Consider the following 24,135-nt stretch of genomic DNA (forward strand, 5'->3'; position numbering starts at 1 on the left):
TCACATTGCCTGATCACTCTCGTTACAGTGTGTATGGTAACACCCACTGTTTCATGTTCTCTATGTATATAAATCTCCCCACTGTATTTTCCACTGAATGCATCCGATGAAGTGAGCTGTAGCTCAGGAAAGCTTATGCTCAAATAAATTAGTTAGTCTATAAGGTGCCACAAGTACTCTTTTTTTTTGCGGATATAGACTAACATGGCTGCTACTTTGAAACCTGTCATAAGGAAGTATGTCACACAATGCACAGTCAACCTGTGGAACTCATTGCCAGGAGATGTTGTGAAGGCCAAAAGTATAATTGGGTTAAAAAAAAAAAAAATTCATAAATTCATGGAGGATAGGTCCATAAATGACCACTGGCCAAGATGGTCAGGGATGCAACCCCATGTTCTGGGTGTCCTTAAGCTTCTGACTGCCAGAAGCTCGGACTGGAGGACAGGGGAGGGATCACTTAATAAACTACCTGTTCTGTTCATTGCTTCTGAAGCATTTGGCACTGGCCACTGTTGGAAGACAGGATACTGGGCTAGATGGGCCATTAGACTGACCCAGGAGGGCCATTTTTATGTACCCCACTTGTTTTTCATACCCTTCATATATTTATAGGCTTCTATAAGTATCAGGTTCTTCTACTGCATGCATCATTGTGGTATCCAAGTTCCTTTGTTCCATCACTCAATCAAGCCATACATTTTTAGATCTCAAGATTTTCTTATGAGTCAGTCCTACATCCTGATGATCATTTTTGTTTTCTTCTCTAAACTCCCCATTTGACAATCTTGCCATAAACACTGTACCCAGAACTGCATGCAGTGTTCTAGGTGCAGGTACCCCAGAGCCAAATAAAGTGGAACAGTTGCCTCTCTGCTTCATAAAACCTCTGCATATGCAGCCTAATAGCCCATAAGATTTTTTTGTAGCCACATCACACTACAAACCTATGTTTAATTTGCTGGTCATGATCAACCTTCACATGCTTTCTACATTACTGCCTCCCAGAAGTCACACTCCAAGCGTAGGATGCTTGAGATTATCTTTTCCTAGGTGTATTAGTTTCATTTCCCCAAACTGAATCTCTCTTATGTCATATTTCAAATCTCTTCATGTCTGAGTGTAATTTCTCTGTCTTTGTGACCATTTATCATTCCTCCTCGTTTACTATCTCTAGCTATTTAATTCATTACAATATGAACTCAACACAAAGTAATCATATTTCTTTAATGGGCTCTTCTATTAGCCTGTTCTGAGAATTTAAAAGAAAAAAAACTATCAATTCCTTTGCACCCTTATTTTATTAGTCTTTTCTAAAGAATGTTAATAGGCTACAGAGGAATGACTTGCCCTTACAGAATATGAGCTTGCTCGTGCCTTGCATTTTCTGCGTATATTTAGGCTTGGTAGAATTCAATTTTTATTTCATAATTTTAATGGCTAATAACTTAGATAAAAATAAAGTTCAAAATATATTTAAATTTTTACGGTTGGGCAAAATTATGGGGATGTTGGACAATATGGGGGACAATTATTTAATTACAGTAGATGTTGAGATTTAAAAAGGTTTAGAGCCATTAAAACACAAATTGTCAACATCATGTTAAAATACACAAAGTAAATATCCTTAACTCAAACTCTAATAAGTTCTCGAGTAATATTTTTCTTTCTTTGCCTATCTGTAATTTTCAATTATCAATGGGGGGGGGGGGGGGGGGGGGGAAGAGAGAGAGAGAAAGAGAGAGAGAGTGTGTGTGTGTGTGTGTGTAAATTAACATTTACTGACATTTACCAATAAAAATCTAAACCTTCCAAGCCCACTTATATAGATGCTTGGATCACTTAGCACCTCAGATATTGATAATTATAGACCAATGAGAGACAGAGTGACATCTCATTGGTCTATAATTATCAATACCTCCCTTTGTGCCTTTAGAGACCAGTACAATGGTGGCCACTCTCCCATAATAAACATGATCTGTTAGTAGCTCCACTACATTGGACTTTAGTTCCCTCTAAATTCTTTGATAAATATTCCACAGCCCTGATGATTTATTGCAGTTTTATTTTTCAAAAAAGTCAGAAGGATAACCTCTGAGGGAGATATTTCTCTCCCTCCTACCTTCATTATCCTATGTGATGGAGACTGCTGCAAATTAAACATTTACCCTTTATGCAGTCTAATCACATTAGATGATCTCTTTTTACACTGTGGTGGTTGTATAGCCCTAGTGACTCAGTGAGCTTCCTATTTCTAATGCACTTGCCTGTCTTCATTTCTCCAAGTATTTACATAGTAGTCTTTAAATTTATTCACAGTCACCATTCTCAGCTTGGAAAAGAGACAACTAAGGGGAGATATGATAGAGGTCTATAAAATCATGACTGGTGTGGAGAAAGTAAATAAGGTTTATTCCTTCTCATAACACAAGAACTAGGGGCCACCAAATGAAATTAACAGGCAGCAGGATTAAAATAAACAAAAGGAAGTATTTTTTCACAACGCACAATCAACCTGTGGAATTCCTTGCCAGAGGGTGCTGTGAAGGCCAAGACTATAACAGGGTTCAAAAAAGAATAGATAAATTCATGAAAGATAGGTTCATCAATGGTTATTAGCCAGTATGGGCAGGGATGTTGTCCCTAGCCTCTGTTTGCCAGAAGCTGGGAATGGGCGACGAGGAATGGATCACTTGATGATTACTTGTTCTGTTCATTCCCTCTGGGGCACCTGGCATTGGCCACTGTCAGAAGACAGGATACAGGGCTGGATGGACCTTTGGTCTGACCCAGTATGGCTCTTCTTATGTTCTTATTTTACCTGCCAATGTCTACTTTATTAGTTTCTCTTGGGTTGGATTTTCATTTTTAAAAGGATACATAAAAATCTTCTGCCCTGTTATTTAACCAGTTTCCCTCCCGCTTTTTACTTTTTTCTTCCTTGAATATGCAGACCTTCTGTAACTAAAAGCATCTTCAAGCAGTCTCCAGTGCATTTCTAGGTCTTTTTTTAATTTCTTAACTTTTGACCTTCAGGCAGATCCTAACAATAGTTTGTCAGAGTACAGTACTTACTATTTAAGAATCAGAGGGGTAGCCATGTTAGTCTGGATCTGTAAAAGCAGCAGAGACCTGTGGCATCTTTTGACTAACAGACGTATTGGGAGCATAAGCTTTCGTGGGTGAATACCCACTTCGTCGGATGCATACGCACTTCGTCGGATGCATGTCATCCAACGAAGTGGGTATTCACCCACGAAAGCTTACGCTCCAATACGTCTGTTAGTCTATAAGGTGCCACAGGACTCTTTGCCGCTTTTACTATTTAAGAGCATATCTTGCTATTTATTATCTTCCATGTGAGAATATCAAACTTAATTACATTAAATATAGTAGTTTGTATTAAGGTAACTTGAAGGTTGCACAATTTAAAAAAGGTTCCAATAGCAGCAGTTAAGATTACAAAAGTTAAAGGTTCAATCAGCACAATTCACTCAGACACACTGCACATTTTATATTGTCATTGACTGTATTTACAAAGGACAAAGAAAGAAGACCGAAACGAGCCAAGTTCATGCTGCTACCTGACATGCTTCACTGTCAGAAAATGCAAAAAGTTTGCTCTATCAGCTTTAAGCTGACTTTGTGGTGGGGCAGAAAAACTGTCCATGGGAGCATCTCTACCAGTAAGTGGCAAAAAGTGGAAATGAGAGGGACTGAAACTTTACCTCCACAGGGACTGAACATACCACATGTCAGAGGGGGAGGAGCTGGAGGGAGAGGAGAGTGAGATGCCCCAAAACTGTAAAGATTTTAGAGTTACCTGTAAACACAGATCCATGGGTGGGAACTTATTAGAATAAGTGACTTTAGAAAATATATTTCCAAAGTTTCCTAGTTGTACTTTGAATCTTCTAGGCTGTAGGCAACTCACCTCTCCCTGAGCTTGTGACCAGCCTGTTTTCTGTTTCTCTTGTCCAATAACTGCTGACATGCCAGTGTCCGAGATCCTCACAGTTGTTGGTGTCAAAGGAGCTGTAGTAACAGCTGCTGGAGAAGCCCCCATGCCTTGGCCAGCCTGTTCCAGTGATTTTCCTGCCTCTTTACATCCAGCTCCAACCAGCAGTGCTTGACTAGCAGCTGAAGAAAAAGGAGTGAAGGGTACAGGCGTGTCGCCACCCACTGGCTCATCCTGGACCACCAGAGTTCGGCCATTCTCTTTGGTGTAAGTGGCAAAGCGAATATTGCGATTAATCTGAGGAACAAAAGGAGGCAGCTGCTTGGCCCTTGCATCCAGCCCTGTTTCACTCCCGGTGCCTGCTTTCCAAGGAGGCCTGCTTGCCTCACCTCCATCACTCCCATTACTATCCACTTCACCCCTCTCTTTTAGCTTTTTTGTTGCAGGATCACACCCAGGGTCTGAAGCATTTTTCCTCCTTCGTCCATCCTTTCCTTCCATACTCTCTCTCTTCTTTTTCCCTTTCGAAGATTTAGCTGCCTTTAGGCCCCCTCCCTAGAATAAATAAAATTATGTAATCACTATAGGCAAAGGGTCATCCAGCCTGTCAGGCCAGAACCAGAAGGTCCACTCTCTTCCCATCTCTTAAAGGGAAACATTTCATTTGTTAGAATAATGGATTTGTTACACTACATTAAACTCAGAAATAGTTATTTTAGACAGATACTGCAATGCAAGTTTTTTAATATATAAAACTGCATGTACGCACACGTGCCTCTTTTTTGCATTAGAACAGGGTCCTCCAAAGCAAACCAGCCTCATTCACTTATTAACAGCGCTACGTTGCCATATGGTGGTACATCGGCACAATGGGAAATTCTGGTTACTGGGTAATTATTTTGAAGTAAAACTGAATTTTGAAACGTTTTATATCACTGAAATTTATCACTATCATTTTCTTTTAATGCAAAACTTCCAGTCCAGCACAGCTGGCAACTCTGCCAGCAACCTTCAGGAGGCAGCCTGTCCTTCAATCCACAGAAATAATAGCCCCAAATTTCAGAAAAGGATTGTAGCTAGGAGTGGAGATAGATTGCTGTAGCACAAAGCTATAGACAGTCTGCCATACAAGGACAAGCCAGGACCCCTTTCTAAGCACGGAAAGAGAAGAGGCATTTCCTGAAACCAGAGGCAGTGATCACCAGGACAGCCTCCTTCACAGTGCAACCCCTTAGAATGAAGCAAGACAACCCTTAGATACCAATAGTCCACTTTTCTCTCCAGTAAGAGTAATTCCAAACTCAAACTCACAGCAAGCCTGTGTTGAAAGAAAATGGACTTTTAAAGGAAGCCACGTTGATAATCTGACTATTTTATTATCCACAACATACATATAGGAAACCCTCTTCTCAGCTCCAGTGGATGTCTCAAATGCTCTCAGTGAGCAGAACTCCTCTTCAAGTTGTTTCCCCCCAAGTGATTGCAGGATACTTTCTAAAGCTCCTGACTACACAAGGAAAGACATGACACAATACAGTACCTCATTTGGTGGAGCAGAGTTGTCCATCACTACGTGAACCAGTCGGGGATCCACTGACTTTATCTCACCAGTCTGATTTTTATGAGGTGGGCAGCAAAAATACAAGGAAGAAAGAACAAACATTCAGTCAAATTACCAGGTAAGAGAGAACAATGCACATAAGACAGCATGCAGCCCCTCTCTTCCCTCACTCACCTCCTTCTCTCCCTGTCCTCACTTGCCAACATCTCTGCTTTCACTATACCCTTTGAACTGTTTCACTACCCTTTCTCAACTTCTCTAACCCTCAAACTTGGTTCCTACTCTGTTCTACTTTTTCTGTCTCCATTCATTTATCAGTCCTGTTGAGCACGTCTGGAGACGGTTCTGCCACTAAGTCCCCTTCTTCCACTTTGAATTCATTCCTTTCAATTTTGTCTTTTCTGTCTTTCCTTCTAAACTGGCAAGGAAACATGTCAGTTGATGCCACCCATTCTCTATTAGCTTTCCCCACAAAAAGAAAGATTAGAGACCAGTCGATAATTAGCAATATCATAGAATATCAGGATTGGAAGGGACCACAGGAGGTCATCTAGTCCAACCCCCTGCTCAAAGCAGGACCAATCCCCAACTAAATCAATGTCAGGTGATTGTTTCTTGAGCCAAATGATCACTTCCTTATTTAAAAATGTCACCTTGCTCTCCCACATGGAAACAATTAAGAATCTTTTCTAAAAACAGACTCCCTGTCTCTCCAGTACAGTTCATCAGTCAGGAGATACATGAATTGGATTCAGAAGGAGTGGCCTGAAACGCCTCCTGCAAGTCATACTGGCTAAAATTCAAGCAAAGAAAATTCTGCTCCTGTCCAGGACTAGCTCTGCCTCCAAACAATCCAAAAAGTTCAATCTGAATACAAATGATCTCATCATGGAGATTTAAAAAAACAAAAAAACCCACCACTCCTCACAACAAAGAATACACAACAGTCAGTCCTGTAGAAGTTATGATTCACCATGCTACCCACCACTTGGGTCTCCTGACTGGAAGTCTGTGGAAGCAAAGAACTGCTGCCTGGATTCCTATTCAGCCAAGACTACATATCAAAAAGATGGGTTCAGACTGAGATTTTGGCCCCTAGAACCTAGCCATCTTCCTTCATGCTTCACCTGTTTCAGGAAATGTGTATACCAAGGTGCCGTACGATGAAGAAGCCAAGAAAGATGGCATTTGGTGGCCATAATATGACAATCGTGGAAAAGTAACCTTCTGCTTGTCTACCAATATCCTCTCCTCCTTTACAACCATTTCCTACAACACAAATTTTCCTGCAATATTTTTGTCCTTGCCAAGCATCTCTCTACATTCTCCCATAACTGAATTGTGCATTGTAGATTTTGTAATAAGTCCTGTGGGGTAAGAAAAGTGACCTGTCCATGAAGTACCATGTGATTACACATCTTTAGGAGACACTAGCCAACAGACAGCAAAATTCAAATTTTGTGGAGAATGGTATGTTCACCAAGCGATGCAGGGAACTCATGTTTTAGAAGCCCAAATGAGGTGCTTCAGGCCTTCACCTCAGTCACGGACACTTCCATAAGACGAGTGATGGGGTCTTGACAGGTCACAACACCACAGAGCCAGCTACTTTCATCCTCTGGCTGGTACACCTTAACCCTTTGGCCTTGGACACTGTAGGGACCTGAAAAAGAGCCAGATCAACTGAGGATACCTGCAGACAAATTATTTGCACTATACCATTAAGGGTGCGTAATACAGACAGTAATGTGTGCCGAGTTAGGGTTGAAAGCACTCATCTCCTGGTGCAAGGAAACAGATTACCAAGTTTTATTACAGTTTTTGCTCACAGCAAATACATTATTTAAGCACAGTTCTGTTGAAAAAATGTGATTAAAAAAGAGCATTGTGAAGCTCATGTTTGTATCAATATTAGGTCAAATTTGAACAATTTACAAGTAAAATTATGTTTTGAGAAGATCTGAAAAACTCAGTCTTACAGACTCAACCTAGAACCTGAAACAACGCAAGTCTGACTCCCTCCTAAATACTCATTTTTTCCTCTGTCACCTACAAGTGAATAAATAATTGGAAAAAAATCCAGACACACACATATCATGAGTAACCATGTGACTTTACTGTGAACTCCTTACGAAATCCCACCTTGAGTTTATAAGGCGAGGTTCCTCACCCTGTTCAGCAACTGGAGTTCTTCGAAGTTTGTCCCCCTGTGGGTGATCCATTTCAGGTGCCATGGACCCTATGTACCTTGGATCGGAGACTTTGGGTAGCAGAGCTCATTTGGCTCGTACTCGTGCCTTACACATCCTCGTGCCTCGCACCAAGCCTATACAGTGCTGTGCAGGTGAACTGCCCTCAGTTCCTTCTCCACAAAGCTGAAGTAGAGGGGAAGGAGGACACACAGTGGAGCACCTACATGGACACACACACACACGCGCGCGCCTCAAAGAACTCCAGTTGTTTACAGGATGAGTAATTTCTCCTTTAAGTAGCGTTCCTGGGGGTGCTCCACTTCAGGTGACTAAAAAGCAGCAGCCTCAGTGGGAGTCGGGGGCTTTGGAGTAGTTCAATGCTGTAGATCGTACTGCAGACCAAAAGCAGCATCTGAAGTTGAATTGTGGATTACTTTGAAAAAGCGTGTACAGAAGTCTACGTGGCAGCCCTGCAGAACTCATTGATGGAAACTTCCTGGGAAAATGTCACTAAGGTAGAAAGATCCCTTTGTTGAATATCCGAACAGACGGTTGAATATCATTAGATTGATAACAAGGAATGATGCATCCAGATATCCACCTAAAGAGTCTTTGATTGAAATTGTAGATTCCTTAGAGTTGTCAGCAATTGACAGAGTCTGGGAGATTTTTCAAAAGGATTTAGCCCTGTCCAGGTAAAAGACTAGTGCCCTTTTTGACATCAAGCGTAGTATAGCGTCCTCCTTGGTCAGATGTGATTTAGGGAAAAAAACTGAGAAATGAATGACCTGGTTAATATGGAATTCAGATTAAACCTTCTGTAAGAATTAGGGGTGTAGGCATAGCAAAACCTTATCTTTGAAAAATACTGTGAAGAGAGAGTGAGCCATTTGGGTTCCTATCTCTCCCACTCTTGGAGCAGATGTAATGGCTACCAAGAAGGCAATCTCCATAGATAACTTAAGTAGAGAACAAATTGCCATTGGTTTAAAGGAAGGTTTCATAAGGCATCTGAACAAAATTAAGATCGACCATATTTTGTACCTTCTTGGGAAATCCTGAAATCTAGAGCCAAGAAGCCCTCTGCATGACACCTGCTGTAGAGATGGAGTGTGCAGCAGTATCAGTGGCATCCAGAGAGGCTTGCAAGGATGCTCTGGCCAGAAGCTGATCCTCCACTATGACTGCCTGAAATTGCTCCCTCTATAATGGTGAAAGGTGCTCAATAAAAGGAAGTAAACTTGCAGTAGCTAATGTGGTTCTACTTCACCATAAGATCCTGATAGTTGGCAATTCTGAACTGCAGAGTCGCAAACAAGTAGGACTTAGAAGGTCGAGGCATTTCTGTTCCGTCGTATGGCATTGCTTTAGCATGGTACTGATTTCCACGTTCGTTTACTGCCTTGACGACCAGGGAATTGAGAGAAGGATGTGAAACAAAAACTCACGAGTCCTTGGACGACCTACAAGAGTATTGTGCTGAGGCAAGAGGAGCATGCGGCTTGCCTGAGACTGGGGGATGGTGCAGGGGAGGGCATAAGGTCCCTCGGCCTGTGTCTTAAGCAGGCAAAGGGAATTCATCATGGGAGTCTCAGTTTGATTTCCTGGTTCTTCCTGGCCCTAGATTTAAGTGTTAGGCAGAAGTTGCACTGCTGTGGGGATGTGTGTTTCCCAAAGGCAACAGACACACTAGGACTGCCTGTTGCTCACAGCATGGCCACCTAGCAAGGGACGCAGACTTTATATCCCACAGAACCGGACAAACTGACCCTGGAGAGGACTGGGGTGGGGGAGAGAAGAGAGAAAATGATCCTCTGATTAACCAACCAACAAAAATAAGAGTGAGGAAAAAACACAAATGAGCAAGCTCAAAGCAGACTTTTGATGAAGCACCATCTCAGGCCAAGGTGACTGAGAAGGAACAGAGGGCAGTTTGCCTGCACATGATTGAAGATCTGGAGCAACAGATATCGACCCTGCGTTGCATAGGAGAATCTAAGGATTTCCTGGACAAAAGTAAGGATATGTTTCTACGGGCAAAAAAGCTCTAAAGATTTAGAGCAGGTTGCACAGCGGAGCCAAGAGGCCAGTGAAGAAGCTTGGCAACATGTGACCTCCAGAAGAAGAAGGGGGAATGTCCGGGTACCAGCAACGCAGACACAGGTAAGTAACCGTTTTCATGTTCTCTCCACAGGTACCACTGCGGAGAGTGGACCAGATGATACTTCTGGGGGGAGAAAGCAGAAGGAGACTCCACTGGTTGGAAGGCATGAGATGCGCTGTCCTGAGGTTGGGGGTTCCACGACCACCGCTCCCAAGAGAAGGAAGCGGGTGGTGGTGGTCGGGGACTCTCTCCTCAGGGGGACTGAGTCATCTATCTGCCGCCCTGACCGGGAAAACAGAGAAGTCTGCTGCTTGTCAGGGGCTAAGATTCGCGATGTGACGGAGAGACTGCCGAGACTCATCAAGCCCTCGGATCGCTACCCCTCCCTGCTTCTCCGCGTGGGCACCAATGATACTGCCAAGAATGACCTTGAGCGGATCACTGCGGACTACGTGGCTCTGGGAAGAAGGATAAAGGAGTTTGAGGCGCAAGTGGTCTTCTCGTCCATCTTCCCCATGGAAGGAAAAGGCCTGGGTAGAGACCGTCAAATCGTGGAAGTCAATGAATGGCTACGCAGGTGGTGTCGGAGAGAAGGCTTTGGATTCTTTGACCATGGGATGGTGTTCCAAGAAGGAGGAGTGCTAGGCAGAGATGGGCTCCACCTAACGAAGAGAGGGAAGAGCATCTTTGCGAGCAGGCTGGCTAACCTAGTGATGAGGGCTTTAAACTAGGTTCACTGGGGGAAGGAGACCAAAGCCCTGAGGTAAGTGGGCAAACAGGATACCGGGAGGAAGCACAGGCAGGAACGTCTGTGAGGGGAGGGCTCCTACCTCATACTGAGAATGAGGGGCGATCAGCAGGTTATCTCAAGTGCCTATATACAAATGCACAAAGCTTTGGAAACAAGCAGGGAGAACTGGAGGTCCTGGTGAAGGCAAGGAATTATGATGTGGTTGGAATAACAGAGACTTGGTGGGATAACTCACATGACTGGAGTACTGTCATGGATGGATATAAACTGTTCAGGAAGGACAGGCAGGGCGGAAAAGGTGGGGGGAGTTGCACTGTATGTAAGGGAGCAGTATGACTGCTCAGAGCTCAACTATGAAACTGCAGAAAAACCTGAGTGTCTCTGGATTAAAGTTTAGAAGTGTGAACAACAAGGGTGATGTAGTGGTGGGAGTCTGCTATAGACCACCGGACCAGGGGGATGAGGTGGACAAGGCTTTCTTCTGGCAAGTCGCAGAAGCTACTAGATCACACGCCCTGGTTCTCATGGGCGACTTTAATCATCCTGATATCTGCTGGGAGAGCACTACAGCGGTGCACAGACGATCCAGGAAGTTTTTGGAAAATGTGGGGGACAATTTCCTGGTGCAAGTGCTGGAGGAGCCAATTACAGGGAGAGGTTTTCTTGACCTGCTGCTCACAAACCGGGAAGAATTAGTAGGGGAAGCACAAGTGGATGGGAATCTGGGAGGCAGTGACCATGAGTTGGTCGAGTTCAGGATCCTGACACAGGGAAGAAAGGTAAGCAGCAGAATACGGACCCTGGACTGCAGGAAAGCAGACTTCAACTCCCTCAGGGAACTGATGGGTAGGATCCCCTGGGGGAATAACATGAGGGGGAAAGGAGTCCAAGAGAGCTAGCTGTATTTCAAAGAATCCCTATTGAGGTTACAGGGACAAACCATCCCAATGTGTCGAAAGAATAGTAAATATGGCAGGTGACCAGCTTGGCTTAACAGTGACATCCTTTCGGATCTTAAACATAAAAAAGAAGCTTACAAGAAGTGGAAGATTGGACAAATGACCAGGGAAGAGTATAAAAATGTTGCTCAGGCATGTAGGAATGAAATCAGGAGGGCCAAATCGCACCTGGAGCTGCACCTAGCAAGAGATGTTAAGAGTAACAAGAAGGGTTTCTTCAGGTATGTTGGCAACAAGAAGAAAGTCAAGGAAAGTGTGGGCCCCTTACTGAATGAGGGAGGCAACCTAGTGACAGAGGATGTGGAAAAAGCTAATGTACTCAATGCTTTTTTTGCCTCTGTCTTCACGAACAAGGTCAGGTCCCAGACTGCTGCGCTGGGCAACACAGCATGGGGAGTAGGTGGCGAGCCCTCTGTGGAGAAAGAAGTGTTTCGGGACTATTTAGAAAAGCTGGACGTGCACAAGTCCATGGGGCCGGATGCGTTGCATCTGAGAGTGCTAAAGGAGTTGGCGGCTGTGATTGCAGAGCCATTGGCCATTATCTTTGAAAACTCATGGCGATAAGGGGAAGTCCCGGACGAATGGAAAAAGGCTAATGTGTAGTGCCCATCTTTAAAAAAGGGAAGAAGGAGGATCCTGGGAACTACAGGCCAGTCAGCCTCACCTCAGTCCCTGGAAAAATCATGGAGCAGGTCCTCAAGGAATCAATCCTGAAGCACTTACATGAGAGGAAAGTGATCAGGAACAGTCAGCATGGATTCACCGAGGGAAGGTCATGTCTGACTAATCTAATCGCCTTCTATGATGAGATTACTGGTTCTGTGGATGAAGGGAAAGCAGTGGATGTACTGTTTGACTTTAGCAAAGCTTTTGACACAGTCTCCCACAGTATTCTTGTCAGCAAGTTAAAGAAGGATGGGCTGGATGAATGCACTATAAGGTGGGTAGAAAGTTGGCTAGATTGTCGGGCTCAACGGGTAGTGATCAATGGCACCATGTCTAGATGGCAGCCGGTATCAAGTGGAGTGCCCCAAGGGTCGGTCCTCGGGCCGGTTTTGTTCAATATCTTCATAAATGATCTGGAGGATGGTGTGGATTGCATTCTCAGCAAATTTGTGGATGATACTAAACTAGGAGGAGTGGTAGATACGCTGAAGGGCAGGGATAGGATACAGAGGGACCTAGACAAATTGGAGGATTGGGCCAAAAGAAATCTGGTGAGGTTCAACAAGGATAAGTGCAGGGTCCTGCACTTAGGACGGAAGAACCCAATGCACTGCTACAGACTAAGGACCGAATGGCTAGGCAGCAGTTCTGCGGAAAAGGACCTAGGGGTGACTGTGGACGAGAAGCTGGATATGAGTCACCAGTGTGCCTTTGTTGCCAAGAAGGCCAACGGCATTTTGGGATGTATATGTAGGGGCATTGCCAGCAGATCGAGGGACGTGATCGTTCCCCTCTAGTCGACATTGGTGAGGCCTCATCTGGAGTACTGTGTCCAGTTTTGGGCTCCACACTACAAGAAGGATGTGGAAAAATTGGAGAGAGTCCAGCGAAGGGCAACAAAAATGATTAGGGGTCTGGAACACATGATTTATGAGGAGAGGCTGAGGGAACTGGAACTGTTTAGTCTGCAGAAGAGAAGAATGAGGGGGGATTTGATAGCTGCTTTCAACTACCTGAGAGGTGGATCCAAAGAGAATGGTTCTAGACTATTCTCAGTGGTAGAAGAGGACAGGAGAAGGAGTAATGGTCTCAAGTTGCAGTGGGGGAGGTTTAGGTTGGATATTAGAAAAAACTTTTTCACTAGGAGGGTGGTGAAACACTGGAATGCGTTACCGAGGGAGGTGGTAGAATCTCCTTCCTTAGAAGTTAAGGTCAGGCTTGACAAAGCCCTGGCTGGGATGATTTAATTGGGGATTGGTCCTGCTTTGAGCAGGGGGTTGGACTAGATGACCTCCTGAGGTCCCTTCCAACCCTGATATTCTATAATTCTATGACTACATAGCCATGGTCAGGTGATCAAGGATGCGTAGGGCACATACACAGGTTGAATAGGCACAGCTACCGAAAGTCTCTGATCAAAGGGCACCTGGTATTGGCCACTGTCAGAAGACAGGATACTGGGCTAGATGGACCTTTGATCTGACCCAGTATGGCTGTTCTTATGTAAAGGTTCCTGGGGCACAATCACACCTGAAGTGGAACACCCATAAGGATACTACTGGAAGAAGAATCCTCACTTGTATCCTGTCCAAGTGTAAACTGCAAGCAAAAAACTAAGTTCACGGAATCAACTAATATGCCTAATTACCTGGACATGTATGCACAATTCTTCTACAGATAAGGAATTTTCTACTGCCAAAGCACAGTGTGCAGTTTTTTCCCAAATCTTGGAACACAGGAACTGCCAGAAGAAATAAAACCACTGAGGTCCATCTAGTCCAGTATGCTGACACCGATAGTGACCATAAGCAAATGCCTCAGAAGAAAGGGCAAGAAATTCCATACTAGACAGTTAATAGAGTAACCTGCCTGGATGAGAAGTTTCTTCCTAAGATCCATATGTTTGTTAAACCAAAGGCACTGGTACCCACCAAGAACTATGTCCATACCAATGTAATGTGATCATGGTAGCAGGGTTCAAACTCTGCTGCCTCTGTATTGAAAACTGTGAGCCTCTACTGCCTGAGCTAAGATACCCAGGGTATGTTAGCCAATAGCTGTAGCACACACAAACCTTTGCGTGGTCTAGCCATTGGAGCAAGTCAGAATGCCATACTGAGTAAGGATGGGTGATGCCAAGTTTAAAATTTCAGTCATTTACTGCAGTCATGCTTAAAAGGACATCATTAGAATCTGAGACGGCAAAGTGGGGGGTTTTCGGCCTTAGAGATATCAAAGATGGCTTAAAGGATTAAGTTTTATTTTTCAGAAGAATTCACTTTCAAGCAGACTAAGCATTTCAAATTTCAGCCTAAAGGGTTGATATTTTGGGAAGTTGTGAATGTATGAGGTTGGATTATAATGGAAGCTGTTTTGCAACCTTAACTATAGTGATTGTGATTGAACAATCGTTACAGACGATTCCAGTTAAACAGCAATCTACCTTTCCAATTAACTGCAAGAAAGCAATAATTAAACTCTCCTCACAAAGAATTTTGGACATATTAACCTGCAGAATGGAACTTCAAACAATGGGTATTACTGTTTATTTTGGGACTCCTCTCCGGAACACAAACTCATGCACAATCCAAGCCCTCAAGCTACAAGCCAGTTGGTCTTACCTCTGCTAAATATTTCCTGAAGTTTCTGGTCACTAATTAATGCATTGACCGAGTCTCTCAGTGCAGATTGCTCCTGCAGAACTTGGTTCTGGCTCTCTGTTCCCATCTGCCAATGACACAAAAAAGTTTTGAATGCAAGAAAGCCAGTAGACAATACAGGTTTCAGAGTAGCAGCCGTGTTCGTCTGTATCCACAAAAAGAAAAGGAGTACTTGTGGCACCTTAGAGACTAACCAATTTGAGCATAAGCTTTCGTGAGCTACAGCTCAATGCATCCGATGAAGTGAGCTGTAGCTCACGAAAGCTTATGCTCAAATAAATTTGTTAGTCTTTCAGTTGCCACAAGTACTCCTTTTCTTTTGGGTAGACAATACAGTAGTTATACTACTGGGGGCCACAGCTCTCTGGCCTCTCTCTATTCTAGAGGCTCTGATGGAGAAGAATATCTGACCTCCATCAAAACAAAAGTAAACAAGCTTTCTCAATGTGTCAGGAAATTGATCAAGACCACTATGCACAAGCAGTTCTGGAACTCCCATAGCAATGATTCACTCTGGATAGGGAGGGTCTATGCAGACCCTTTGGCTGAGCCTCAGCAACTAGAGGCTCCTAAAATGAAGGATGGGGGGGAAGAGCTGGGACCTTAAGACTTTCTGAATGGAGCTGGAGATCAGGGCCAATTCTAGCACTTTTTCATACCCTCTCTATCTACCCAATATCCATGAGGATCCCCACCACATCTTGAAAAAGAATCAACCTGGAAAGCATGGTATGAAGTGGAATCTGTACTCTGTCTGAGAATGCCTCTTCAAGTACCTGAAACAGACATAATCCACTGGCATCGGACAGGAATCTCAGGTCTCGGTCCAGAAGAAACTCCACAGGAACCACAGAGCCTAAACCCAGCTTATCTACTAAAGGAGTGAAGGTCTGTGAAGAAGAAAACTTGAATGAAGGGTATGGAAACAGATTAGGGGGACACTCAGACACAAATAATACCCTTCTGCAGGTTTCATATCCTCACAGGGGATGCCCCAATCATTCATAAAATACTTTATTACCAAGACGTTAACATTGTAAATAAGACATTTTTAAACAAGTGCAGCATAAATACTGAAGACAAACAACGAAAATAGCCCAGGTCAGGTAGCTTGCAATTCCTAGAGCCTGAATTTTAAAACAAGAGGAGCCACTGCCAGCAATTTAATGAAAGTGAAAGGCATATTTCATTTCCTCCAAATCATCTGATAGTCAACTCTCCTCACAAGAAAGTGGAATTACACTAGGACGCATCAGTGCTGAGTCCCAATATTTCTAGGAGCCTCAGCAACCCAGCCAAAGTATCACAGGAGATTACAGACATCACTATTTGAAAGGGACACTTTTATATTTTCACATCATGTAGCAGTAAATACGATTATGGACAGACTAATGAAGGGAAGAATTTTCCGTTACTGTCATTTTCTGACAAACTAAAGTGCATGTCAGGAGTACTATTAAGATACCTGACAGCAGCGCAAGAGAACAAGTTTCCAGATCAAAAGCTCTTTGTACTACTCATTTCTAGTTTTAATATTTCATAAATCTATGAGCTGAAGACCAGGTAGCTGCTCTCCATATTTCCGATATTTGAACCCAGTTTAAGCATGCTATCAACACAGCTTGTGCTCTGGTGGAGTGAAGTCAGATGTTTGACGGAGGACTCTTATTAAATATCATAAGCAGTTCTAATGCAATACTCATTTTGAAAGTCTGTGATGAAACAGTCATTCCTTTTGATTTATTACTATATGCAATGAAAACTATTGAAGTTTTACAAAAAGATTAGTTCAGCAGTTCTCAAAACTTAATTGTACCGCGACCCCCTTCTGACAACAAAAATTACTACATGACCCCAGAAGGGGGGGACTGAAGCCTGAGCCCACCCCAGCCCCGCTGCCGCAGGTTGGGGGGCCAAAGCCAAAGCCCAAGGGCTTCAGCCCCAGGTGGTGGGGGCCTTAAACTGAATCCCACCACTTAGGGCTGAAGCCGAAGCCTGAGCCCCACCACTCAGGGCTGAAGCCCTTGGTCTTTGGCCCTGCGCCCCAGCAAGTCTAACACCAGCCCTGGCGACCCCATTAAAAGAGGGTCCCTGACCCACTTTGGGGTCCCGACCCACAGTTTGAGACCCCCTGATCTAGTTCGTAACAGCCACCTTCTCACACCTGAGATATGTGATTTAAATTCAGCAGGTGAAGAACATGTTGTTGGGGGGGAAAAAACTAGTAAATGAATAAACTGATATGAAAATCTGATAGTACTTTAGGAATAAAAGGTGGATGTGATCTCATAGTTACTCAATCCATGTGAAAAACTGTATGGAGGATTTATCATTAGGGCTTGTAATTCGCTTTTTCTACAAGCTGATGTAATTACCACCAGGAATGCTACCTTCACGGAAGATATATTAATTGGACAATTTGCCAGAGGTTCAAAAGTGGTGTGGGAAGAGGGAATGCATCAGCAAAGAAATCACTAAATTTAAAGTCCCATGTTCAAGTGAGCTTTTCCACAGGAGGAAAAATGTGGCTAAACCCTTTAACAAATCTATTCACTGACTGATATGAGAAAATTGTACATCCCTCTACAGGAGAATGGAATGCAGATATCATTGCCAAATGGACTTTGGTTGAAGCGTGCTTTAAAGATAAGAAGTAATCTAATATTGTTGGAATAGAACACTGACATGGAGCATAACCTTTAGTCTTTGCCAAATGGAAACTTCTCTCTTTATGGGTGGTGTACTTACTCCTAGTGAATAAATTTTCTACTCTAAAGAGCACTGCTCTGCACCTTTGAAGAACAGTTATCTATTGAGAGCATTCAAATATCACCCAGGTCATGAAGACTGGCGAGAATCAGACTGTGACTCTGTGATAACATCTCCCTAAACTGGGAGTGTGATAAACTGATTATCTGAGAACCAAAACTGGTGAAGCTGAGCAGGAGCCACCAACATAACTTGAGCTTTTTCATGCCTTATTTTCTGGAGCACTCTTGGAATCAGAGGAAATGGAAGGAAAACATACATAATGGTGTGACCAAAAAAATCATGAATGCATCTATTAGAGATTGCCAACTCTCTTCTGCTCAAGAGCAGAATATCAGACATTTTCTGTTTAGAACTGACCCAAATAAATCTGGGGGAAGCCACCACTCTTGGAAAATTCAGTTTAGGGTTGACTTTTTAAATTCTCATTTCATGGGAAGAGTACATTTTGCTGCTTAGTGAGGCTGTTAGACCATTTCTCTCTCCAGAAAGAGAAGAACTGTCACACTGATGTGACACTGAACGCACCATTCCCAAAATGTTATTGTTCCTTGGCAAAAAGGAGGGGGGCATGGTGGGGGGGGCCTGATCTTGCACCTCCCTAAGTCCTAGGAGGCCATGCAATTGTTCATGAGAACTTGGATTGAAGAACTGTGTGTGACAGGTAGAAATGCTTTGCAAGCTAATCTCACTGCCCTTAATTTTAAGTACATTTATGTGAATCGTGGCTTTTAGATGATGGTCAGACACATGGCCTCTGGGTCCCCTCTACATATGCTCCCCAGCCCATCTTGGAATCAGCTGTTATCAAAGTTTTGGAACAATCAGAGGGGCAAAGGGAATTCCCGCATATATACTTTCTTCTGTCCTCCATCATTTCATCGAGGATAGAATTTGAACTGGAATCAGCACTTTCACTTATGTATACTGGATTGTTGGTCCGTAAACAGACTTGATCCAAGCTTGAAACAGTCCGAGATGTGACTGGGCGAATGTGGTTACAAACGTACAGGAAGCTATATGTCCTAGCAGTTTAAGGCACATCCTTACTGTTGCTTGAGGGTAAATATTGAAGTGTAGAATCAGGTATTTTATTATCTGAAATCTGTCTAATAGGAAGGATAAACTCCCTGCTAGGAAGTCCAGGAGCACTGATGAACTCTTTTCAGAGTAGCAGCCGTGTTAGTCTGTATCCGCAAAAAGAACTGGAGTACTTGTGGCACATTAGAGACTAACAAATTTATTTGAGCGTAAGCTTTCGTGAGCTACAGCTCACTTCATCGGATGCATGCAGTGGAAAAAAAACTCTGGATTATGACAGAATCGGATTCAACATTTTAAAGTTAAAGTTAATCCTCAAACCCAGGGATAAAAAAGTAAATGCATCAGTTTCTTGGCAGACACTATGATCTGTGTTTGACTTCCCCTGCACAAGCCAGTAGTCTAGCAAAGGGTACATATGAAATCCTTGTCTATGTAGATGGGCTGCAATTACTGATAGGCACTTTGCAAACACCCTTGGTGCTGATGAAATTCCAGAATATAGGACTGAGAATTGATAATGACTCCCTACAGCCACAAAATGTGGATGCTTTCCAGGGGAGAGCAGTGGTGGGGTTGGGGGGAGAGGAGTACTGACACATGAAAATAAGCATCCCCTAAATAAAGGGTAATGAACCAGTCCATGGTATCCAACTGAAGCAGGAGTTACCATGTGGAACTTGGCATGTCAAATTAATTTGTTGAGGTTCCCGAGGTCTAGAATCAGACACAAGCCACCTCTCTTTTTCAGTATGAGGAAACAGGGAAAACAGAAACCTTTTCCAATATACTCCTGACATGCTAACTCTATTGCTCTGAGCTTGATCAGTCTACTTCCTGATGAATGGCACTCATAAAAATGGTCCCTGAAAAGGGACCAGGAAGAGGGGTGGAAAGGAGACACGTATTGAAAGTGAATGGTATAACCATCCTTGATTACTTGAAGGACCCATCAATCTGTGGTGACTGCCATCCAAGCCTCCAGGAAACAGGAACCAAAGCATGAAGAAAAAGATAACTTGTGGATTAGTCCAAGATCCTTGACTGTTGCATCAAATTTGATGTCTGTGTGTCTGAGCGTAGTGGAACTGACTACTATTTCTGCTATACAGATCTCATTCTAGATGGTTCAGTAGGTCTCTGGTGTTGGGAATATGAAAAAATATTGAGTGTTCGTATAACTGAAGAATAAAGATTGAGGACAGAAGTGTGTCTTTTTGAAAGAAAGGAGTGTATAAACCTAATGACCTGAGTGTGGATCTCCAGTCTTTTAATGAATGCAGAGATTCATTTGTCCTGGCACTGAATCGATTCTGACCATTGAATGGAAAATCAAATAGTCGCTTGCACTTCTTTTGGTAAACCTGACACAGATAACCATGAAGATCACATCATGGTATCTGTAGCCATTGAAGACACTCAAATTGGCAGCATCTAATGCAGCCTGAAGAGAGGTTATAACAAAAAGCTGTTTTTCCACAAGTAGCTTTAACTCATCTCTACCATTCTGAGAGGTAAAACTTGTCATTAAACTTTGACCATCTATTCCATGACAGACAATCATTTAGATAACATGGCTTGATAATTTGGTATCCTGGCCTGAAGAGTAAAAGTACTTTCCAAAAAGATCCAGTCTCTTGGGTTCTCTCTGCTTAGGAGGCTGATTTCCCAGACTGTCTTGACAGCTCATTGGATGCAGCAACAACCAGTGAAAGTGGAGCCACATGAGTATAAAAATACTCAAATCCGTTAGATAGCACCTGATGGCCATGATCAGAGTGTTTTGTAGTAGCTGCAATGGAAGCAGGAATAGCCCAGAGATATTTTTCTGGATCCAATATTGCTTCATTAATAGGGCACGCAACCCTGCTTTAGGATGCTGGCTATGGAATATCAAGAAAAAGTTTATTTGCTTTTTTCCTAAACACTCTCCAAAGGAACTTCTAGTATTTTTGCCATTTGCTTCAATAATTCCTGAAAAGTTTTTAAAATCAGCTGAAGATGGTGTAGCCTGCGAAATGGTTTCATCACTTGAAATTTGTTTTCCTCTGCATCTTGAAGTTGATGAGGAGAGTGATCAGAATTTAAAAAAGAGTCTGCAGCAGGTGACTCATGAATAGATCCTGTATACCGCGGGAGAACTTGTCCATGAAATTGCAGTCATTGAGGCCAGGAGGGCCAATATGGCTATGGCAGTGGACCATATGGGAAAGATCATTTGGTCAGTCTGGAAGGAACCAAGGAGCACAGTGAGAATAAGCATCCTCAGGTTTGCTACGAGGCTCTTTTCCATATGCCTCCCTAGACTTATTTTCTTTCCATCCATGCAGTTTCCTTTTTGGTGAAGGACTCCTGTCAGAGTCTACAGAGGAGTCAAGAGTCTTGACCTCTAATGTAGAAGCCAGGGCAGGAGAGTGAAGGATTTTAGTGGGACTCAAATCCCTAAATGTATTGATGTGCTGGCTCAAACAAATTTTCATTAGCGTCATCCTTGCTTCTTTTTGAGGTGGGGATCTGTCCAGTATTGAGATCAGGGAAACCTCCAGGAGTGGTGACTCAGGCTCTGAAGCAATACCAAGGTCTGGTGAAGATAGAAAAGAAACTTTTGGTGATAAAAATTTAGTTGTAAAAAGGTCCCTGCAATAAGGATGCTGTAGGTACCTCTCTCTGCTTTGAAGCTTCCTCTGCAACTGAAACTGCTGGTTCAGAGCAGGCATTGACCAAAGCTGCTGGTGCTAACAAGGGAAGCACTGTAGAAGCCTGTCTTGAGACCTCTGATGCTAAGGAGGACAATGTTGCTGAAAAGAAGAAAGGCAGAATGCTGTGCTCTTCCCCCCAGCACATGAGATCTTTTAGCTGAAGGAGGAGGAGGCAGGTTTTTATACCAGCACTGTACTGCAATGCAGCATTGCAGGTCCTGGTCCCACTTTTTCCCCTCTCCAGAGGTAACAGCTCCTTGAAGAACTCCTTTTCACTCTCAGCACCAGCAGTAATCGCTCTTTTGAAGAGCTCCTCTGCACTTCCCTCAGTGAGCGCGGTGCCAAGAAACTCACTTTGAATCAGTCACTCAGACGTCAGGGGTCCTTGACTGCTCTGAGTCTTTTTAATTGTTCCTGAATTAGGTACAACATTTCTAGTGACAGGGCACTGACAGATAAGTTGTGAAAACTGAAGCCTCTGGAAGGACACAGCTAGAAAGCTGGAGATATGGGCTCTACCATTTTTTTAAAGTCTGGGGCTAACTAGTACCCTAGGTATAAATAATTTAACTACCAGATTAAATATGAAGTAACAAGATTTACTACAGAAGTACATTATGTTGTTCTGAGCCACAGCCTAAGGCAGTCAGAAGGAAATGAATAGCAGCTGGGATTACTGAGCCTTTTATGCCCTCAGCTAGGGGAAAGTGGGGGCAAGGGCATGCAGGGCGCATGCGTAATCTCCAGTGGATGCTGCTAATGAAATTGTTCCAAAGTCCTGTGCTGGGGCACATGGACATCATAAGTGGGATCCACATGTGCAATAAGTCGAAGAAAAAACGTGACTTTTCTATGCCCAACACCTATCCAAATATCACACTGCTAGATAAGTTCATGGAGGATAGGTCCATCAATGGCTATTAGCCAGGATGGGCAGGGATGGTGTCCCTAGCTTCTGTTTGCCAGAAGCTGGGAATGGGCGACGGGATGGATCACTTGATGATTACCTGTTCTGCTCATTCCCTCTGAAGCATGCAGCATTGGCCAGTGTGGGAAGACAAGATACTGGGCTAGATGGACCTTTGTTCTGAAGTATGGCTGTTCTTATGAAAGGATGCTGGGTTGGGATGTTGGATGTGTGTCCTTGTCTTTAGCCAGTAGGTCTGGGAAGAGCTGAATATGGCTGCACAGACAAGAACATCCAAAGAATGCTCAGGAACCAGAGCTAGGCCACTGAAGCAATCAGGATCACCAATGCTCCATCTTGTTTGATCTTCTTCAGGATTCAAAGTAAAAGAGGGATGGTAGGAAATTTGTACATTAGCAGTTCTGACCACTGAATGATAAATGCATTCCCTCTGGAGTAGCAGATGGGGAATTTCTTGTTCTCCTGAGACACCAAGAGATCTCAGCAGTGGGGTTCCTGTCATGCAAGATGTTTCATATCACCCAGTTATGTAGTTCCCACTCTTAGTCTTTGAAGAAAAGCCTTTTGAGGCTGTCTACCAATGTTTTGTGCACCACTGGGAGGTGCACTGCGGAGATGGTGATCTGGCAGCTAATGAACCAGTTCCACAAATTGACAGTTTCTAAGACAAGAGGTGTGGTCCTCCTGGTTTGTTGATACAAACCGCTGTCAAGTTATCCAATATGACTTGAACATGCAGGATTCAAATAAACCATCAGTATTGTTTGCAGGCTTTGTGAACAGCACACAACTCCAGAATGTATATGTGCAATGGAGATTCTTGGTGGGTCCAGATACCCTGTGTCTTACATGTTACTTGAGGCAGGTTTCCCATCCTTGCAGAGAGGGGTCTGTAATTAATCTCCTTTGTGGGTGAGGGAGGGGCAAAGGGAGCCCCCATGCACACCAGGATAGCAGGGTCAGAACTCTGTGGGGGCACAAGATCAGTTTGTCCAGGCTGTGCTTGTTTGGCATGTAGACTGTCTGTAATCATGCCTGAAGACATCGGAAGACTCGTGTACCTAGGAAGGTAAAACAAGCTTGAACCATTGTCTGCATGTTCTGCCAAAGCTGAGTGAAGAGGTCCTTCATTGCTTGGAATCCTGTGATAGGTATGCTATGACTCTGGTTAAATATAGGGCAGTTCCAATAAAATCTATAGTCCTTGTGAAAGCTCAAATGTAGTTTTCTACATTTACTTGGAGGCCTAAGGAGTTAAGAGGTCTAAGTAGGGATAGAGATGTTATCTGTACTTCTTTATAGAACTTCCCCATCAGCAGCCAGTCATCGAGGTGTGGAACACTGACAAACCCTAGTGATGTACATGAGCTGCCACTACTAACATCATCTTTGTGAATTCCCTCAGTGCCACCGAGAGGCCAAAGAGAAGCACTCTGTATTGGTAGTGGTCTAGGGCCTATGGCAAATTTCGGGAAGCTGTGTGCAGCATGGATGTCTTTGTGGAAATAAGCATCCTTTAAACTGAGAACTGTGACCCAGTCACCCTTGTTTAGTGAGGGAATTATAAAGACCAGCATGATCATTCTGAACATCAGTGGCAGATGAAGACAGTCAGCTGTTTGAGATCTTGGATGGGCTTCCAGCCTCATTTCTTCTTGGGAATAAGGAAATATCTTAAGTAAAATTATTTTTCCCTGTGCTGAAGATGTACTGGTTTTATGGCTCCCAAGCGTGACAGGGACTTTACAAGACTGAGCATCCTCTCATAAGAGGGATAGAGAAATGAATGAATGGGTAAACAAAACAGGTGGACTAACTTGCAGCTCCTGAAAGTCCCATCAAAAAGA

At 43.5% G+C, this 24,135-nt stretch overlaps 1 protein-coding gene and 1 long non-coding RNA gene across 7 annotated transcripts in view; one reads left to right on the forward strand and one right to left on the reverse strand.

Annotated features, from left to right (window-relative positions):
- The window catches only part of KDM3B (lysine demethylase 3B), a 131,579-nt gene that overhangs the window by 65,538 nt on the left and 41,906 nt on the right, over nucleotides 1-24,135 (reverse strand). For 3 of the 6 annotated variants that reach the window (XM_037906123.1, XM_037906124.1, XM_037906125.2), the window contains exons 3-8: nucleotides 15,628-15,741; nucleotides 14,813-14,918; nucleotides 13,840-13,932; nucleotides 7,058-7,182; nucleotides 5,499-5,570; nucleotides 3,935-4,513 (exon numbers count right to left, since the gene is read on the reverse strand). In XM_037906123.1, coding sequence (XP_037762051.1) covers nucleotides 3,935-4,513; nucleotides 5,499-5,570; nucleotides 7,058-7,182; nucleotides 13,840-13,932; nucleotides 14,813-14,918; nucleotides 15,628-15,741 — 1,089 coding nt within the window. The remainder of the gene's footprint in view (nucleotides 1-3,934; nucleotides 4,514-5,498; nucleotides 5,571-7,057; nucleotides 7,183-13,839; nucleotides 13,933-14,812; nucleotides 14,919-15,627; nucleotides 15,742-24,135) is intronic. The other 3 variants (XM_043521426.1, XM_007064975.4, XM_037906126.2) reach the window with 1 other exon arrangement.
- On the forward strand, nucleotides 431-23,726 carry LOC122461524. The gene is made up of 3 exons (XR_006283465.1): nucleotides 431-587; nucleotides 8,817-8,821; nucleotides 23,713-23,726. It is a non-coding gene; the product is annotated as an uncharacterized LOC122461524 (long non-coding RNA).

This window comes from Chelonia mydas, chromosome 8, assembly GCF_015237465.2.
Source record: "Chelonia mydas isolate rCheMyd1 chromosome 8, rCheMyd1.pri.v2, whole genome shotgun sequence".
Lineage (NCBI taxonomy): Eukaryota > Metazoa > Chordata > Testudines > Cheloniidae > Chelonia > Chelonia mydas.